This window comes from Marmota marmota, unplaced genomic scaffold (assembly GCF_001458135.2).
Source record: "Marmota marmota marmota unplaced genomic scaffold, marMar, whole genome shotgun sequence".
Classification (NCBI taxonomy): domain Eukaryota; kingdom Metazoa; phylum Chordata; class Mammalia; order Rodentia; family Sciuridae; genus Marmota; species Marmota marmota.
This window is the reverse complement of record NW_025999880.1, coordinates 1,773,694-1,777,616: the sequence shown is the minus strand read 5'-3', so window position 1 is coordinate 1,777,616 and position 3,923 is coordinate 1,773,694. Positions and strand designations below refer to the sequence as shown.

The following is a 3,923-nucleotide window of genomic DNA, read 5'->3' as shown; positions in this document are numbered from 1 at the left end:
AAAAAAAAAAAAAAAAAAAAAAAAAAAAAAAAAAATCCCAGGAAGGTACATGCAAGGGCAATAGCAGAAAACTGACAATACTGAGAAAAATGACAAGCCTGTGCCTGCTGAGGACAGGTTTGAGCAGGACCCACTCAGAGAGGTTCACATAACTACTGTTCTCCTGTTAGCATCCTATCATCAGTGAGCAAGAGTCCTTCCACTCCCCCAAGATGTCATATCATTACATCTGATGGCCTGTGTGTCCTGTCTTTGTTTCTACCCTGAAGTATAAAGCCCATGGGAACAGAGACCACATCTGTTTGACATATAGCAAATCACTGCACCACTGCTCCAAGCAGATAGCTCCAGTCTTGGGAGGGGCTCAATAAACATTTGAGATTATCATGTCAGAACCACCAGACCCACCTTGAACTTGGACACCACAGTCAATGCAGGGGTCCTGTTCTGGCCAGAGGGTTTTTCCTGGGTCTTCTCTTTGGGGTCAGTAGGAAACAGCACAGTGAGTAAGGAGTGCTGGGATTGCTGCAAGAGCCCAGTCAGTTCAGGGGGGACGGGGTCCTGTAGAGAAAGGGCAAGGGTTGCAGGTAAGAACAGGTGGACGGCTTCGTAGAGCTGTCCATATGCCCCCCTGGATGCCCAAGCCAAGGCAGGGCTTCCGGGAGGGCAGGGCCTGAGTCCAGGCCAACCAAAGACCCAGACCCAGGGCAACAGGTCATTTCCAGGCAGGTCAGGCTGGATTTGCAGAGACCCAGATAGTGATCCTGGATTCTGGGTGGACATTTGAGAGAAAAAGGATGCCTAATGGGAAACCACATGCATGAAGCACAGTGTCCTGCTTCATGCACCATCTCTTCCAGACTCTGGTCCAGGCTGAGCTCACCTTGTTCTTCTCCACCAGGCCTGCTGTGTGGTACCGCACAGGCCCTGCAAAATGCACCACCACAAAACTGGGCTCCCGGCTGAGCTTATTGTGGCCCAAGCAGGGGCTGCCTGCCAGGGCACTCTCAATGCGTGTCTGGAGCTGGGCTGCACTGCTTGGCCGATTTAGGCGGCACTCCTGTGGGGTTGGGAGTGGGCAGTCAGTCACAAAAACAAGAGGATTTCATAACCCTCATAGTCCCTACTGTCCGGCTTCCATGGCAGCAGGGTTGTCACACAGGAATTATAGTGACCCCAAGAGGGAGAATAGAAGAATCAGCAAACCCATTTGGCAGCTGGAGAGATAGAGGCAGAAAGAGAGCACAGAATAGTTAAAACCACAGAAAAGCCCAAAGACCAATTCTGGTGCTCAGTTCTAGTGGACCCTCTCCACCTCGTTTATGAGGGAGCAGATGCTGATAGGGCTTCCCTCGATGAGATCCAAGCAGGTCTGGTTGTCCTGGTAATTGACAAATGACCACTCCAGGCCTTCCACTGCGTATTCCTCCTAGGGGACAGACAGGGAGTAGGATAGAAGAAGGCCTCCCACAGTTGGCCTTGGTACCTCAGCATGTTCCAAAACAGCACCAAAGAAGGAACATGAGTCTATCAAAACATTACATTGGCCTGGGAGTGTAGTTTAGTGCTATAGCACTTGCCTAACACGCATGAGCTCCTGGGTTCCAAAAACAAAACCCACCACATCCTACTTCATATATATAACTTTTACTTGTCAAAAACAAAATGAGGAATAAAAGGCTCCCAGTCAGAGCTGGGCTGAAGGACCAGGTGAAGTGAAGGACCCAGAAGAAGTACCGCCCACCTTGCCCTGCCGCACCTGCTGAGCCCTGAGGTAGTGAGCCACAAAGTGTTGCTGTAGCTTCTCATTGGCATAGTTGATGCACAACTGCTCCAGACTGTTGTCAGGAAATGACTCAAATCCATACACATCCAGCAGACCTGGGAGGAGGGAACTCATGCGGTCACTGCAGGAGTAGTGGGATTCCAAGACCCCAAGGTGATTGGGTCCTTGATAAGGCCTCATACTTGGTAGCCTGGGGATGAGGTAAGTGAGCCTGACACCTTCTTGGTGAGCTAAGAACACCACTTTTACTCTTTGCACCCCATCCAGGGTGGTCCCAGCTCTACTCCATGTGCTCTCAGAGCAGGCAAAGAGCCAAGTGAAATATGAGGAGCAGTAGAGGGCATCAGGCCCATTTTTGAGTCTGAATCCTCTGGTTCTGAAAGGCACCTTCTGTGAGGAAACCAGGTACCAGGGAACATTTTCAGTGTCAAATTTAATTCAGAAGGCCTCAGTCTCACCAACCTAGTTGGTGCCTAGAACACCACTATTCCACGAGCAAAGTGCACTGGCACCTCTAGGCTTTAATTCCTCCATTCCCTGACTATCCACCCAGGGTTAGAATGATGTTGACCTGTCAGGTCCCCTGGTCTAGCTTTCACCCATCCCCCACTTCTCTTCTGGGATTAGAGCTGGGTGTCTGGAAGAAAAGGGGCCCTTACAGCCAAGACACCAACCAAGTCTGTTTGGAAAGACATGAATGGTTAGATGTGAGCATCAGAAAGTACAGATCTCATCCAAACGCTGGATGAATGAAAGAAGAGATGGGAGTATGGAGAAGGGATGGGCTGCTCAGAGCCTCACAGGGGACCCAAGCCTCTCTGTTCATGGCTCTACTGCTTTTTTCTGGAGGGTTCCTGACAGGGTAAGCTGCTGCTACCTATGAAAGTGGTCCATGAGTCGGGGTCTGCATAGATGCTACTGTTGATCACCAACACCATCCAGTCAAACAGCCTGTAGGGGAGAAAAGTTGGACTGTGATGAGGGGCTGAGGCTGAGCCTGGGGATGACAAAATTGCTCTTCCAGCCAGGGAGCCAACCCTCAGGGGGCCTTGTATTCTGAGCCCAATAGACCAAAGGCTAAAAATCATCTTCCTGCATATCCTGTCTTGACCTACTATAGATAGAGACTCTGGACATGCATGTTCCCAGGTACACACAGACCTGGCCTGTCTTCCCAGTAGACAGAGCACAGGACAAGCTAGGTTCCAGGACAGAGAGGGCACAAGTCTGCATCAGTCACATGTCTTGACACCAGTTGGTGTCATGACTAGAAGGGGCCATTGGGCAGGCCAAGGTGGGCTTCCTTAAGAATGGAGTTCATAGAATTCCAAGTCTACCTGCAGAGCCAAGAGCTCAACACCCCGCCACATCCTTCAGCTCAGTCCTGCACAATCAGACCCTGAGCGACTTAAGGCCAACAATGGCATCTTCCTTCTGGAACCATCACCAACCCAGAGAAGGTGAGGTTACTGTAGAAGATGGTGGCATGTACAACACTGTTCAGGGTTTCTTCAATTTTAATATTTATTTCTCAGTTTTCAGTGGACACAACATCTTTGTTTGTATGTGGTGCTGAGGATCGAACCCGGGCCGCACGCATGCCAGGCGAGTGCGCTACCGCTTGAGCCACATCCCCAGCCCCAGGGTTTCTTCTTTACAGTTTTTCTTAAAAGTTGCTCTGCAACTTTTTCCCCCAATTCAGTAAACAGATCCTCTTTTACAACAGGGCTTTAAACACCCATTTGAGCTGCTAAAAATGAATAACCTAGTGTTGCAATGACTGATGGTTTCTATGTGTAAAATGTTCTATGGTTAGGAGCTCACTTTGTGACCTTCACATTTTAACTGCTCATTTTGCAGTAAAGCAAAGGTTTTCAAAATCACTGACCTGAAATTCTCTTAGAGGCAGTGGTATCTGAGTCTCTTGTTGAAATGGTTTTAGTCTAGGCCCAGCTACTGGGGACCATTTTCAATTCAGAGGATCTTTTCCCTCAATAGTGCTTCTCAGGCTCTTGGCTCTTTGAGAAGTTCATGGAAAGCACAGGGACCCTCTCTCCAGAAGACTGCCTGAGGTCCCAAATGCATGTGTGTGCATATATATATATATATATATATATATATATATATATATATATAT

The 3,923-nt window shown here is 48.9% G+C and overlaps 1 protein-coding gene across 9 annotated transcripts in view; it reads right to left on the bottom strand.

Annotated features, from left to right (window-relative positions):
* Myo19 (myosin XIX) overlaps nt 1–3,923 on the bottom strand; it is a 29,925-nt gene that overhangs the window by 10,059 nt on the left and 15,943 nt on the right. For 8 of the 9 annotated variants that reach the window (XR_007342224.1, XR_007342226.1, XR_007342225.1 and 5 more), the window contains 5 exons: nt 2,664–2,737; nt 1,745–1,881; nt 1,316–1,429; nt 884–1,060; nt 409–561 (listed from right to left, as the gene is read on the bottom strand). Coding sequence is in view for 3 of the 9 variants with exons in the window: in XM_048787912.1 (XP_048643869.1) it covers nt 409–561; nt 884–1,060; nt 1,316–1,429; nt 1,745–1,881; nt 2,664–2,737 (655 nt within the window). In the remaining 6 variants the exon portion in view is untranslated. The remainder of the gene's footprint in view (nt 1–408; nt 562–883; nt 1,061–1,315; nt 1,430–1,744; nt 1,882–2,663; nt 2,738–3,923) is intronic. The other variant, XM_015495363.2, reaches the window with a different exon arrangement.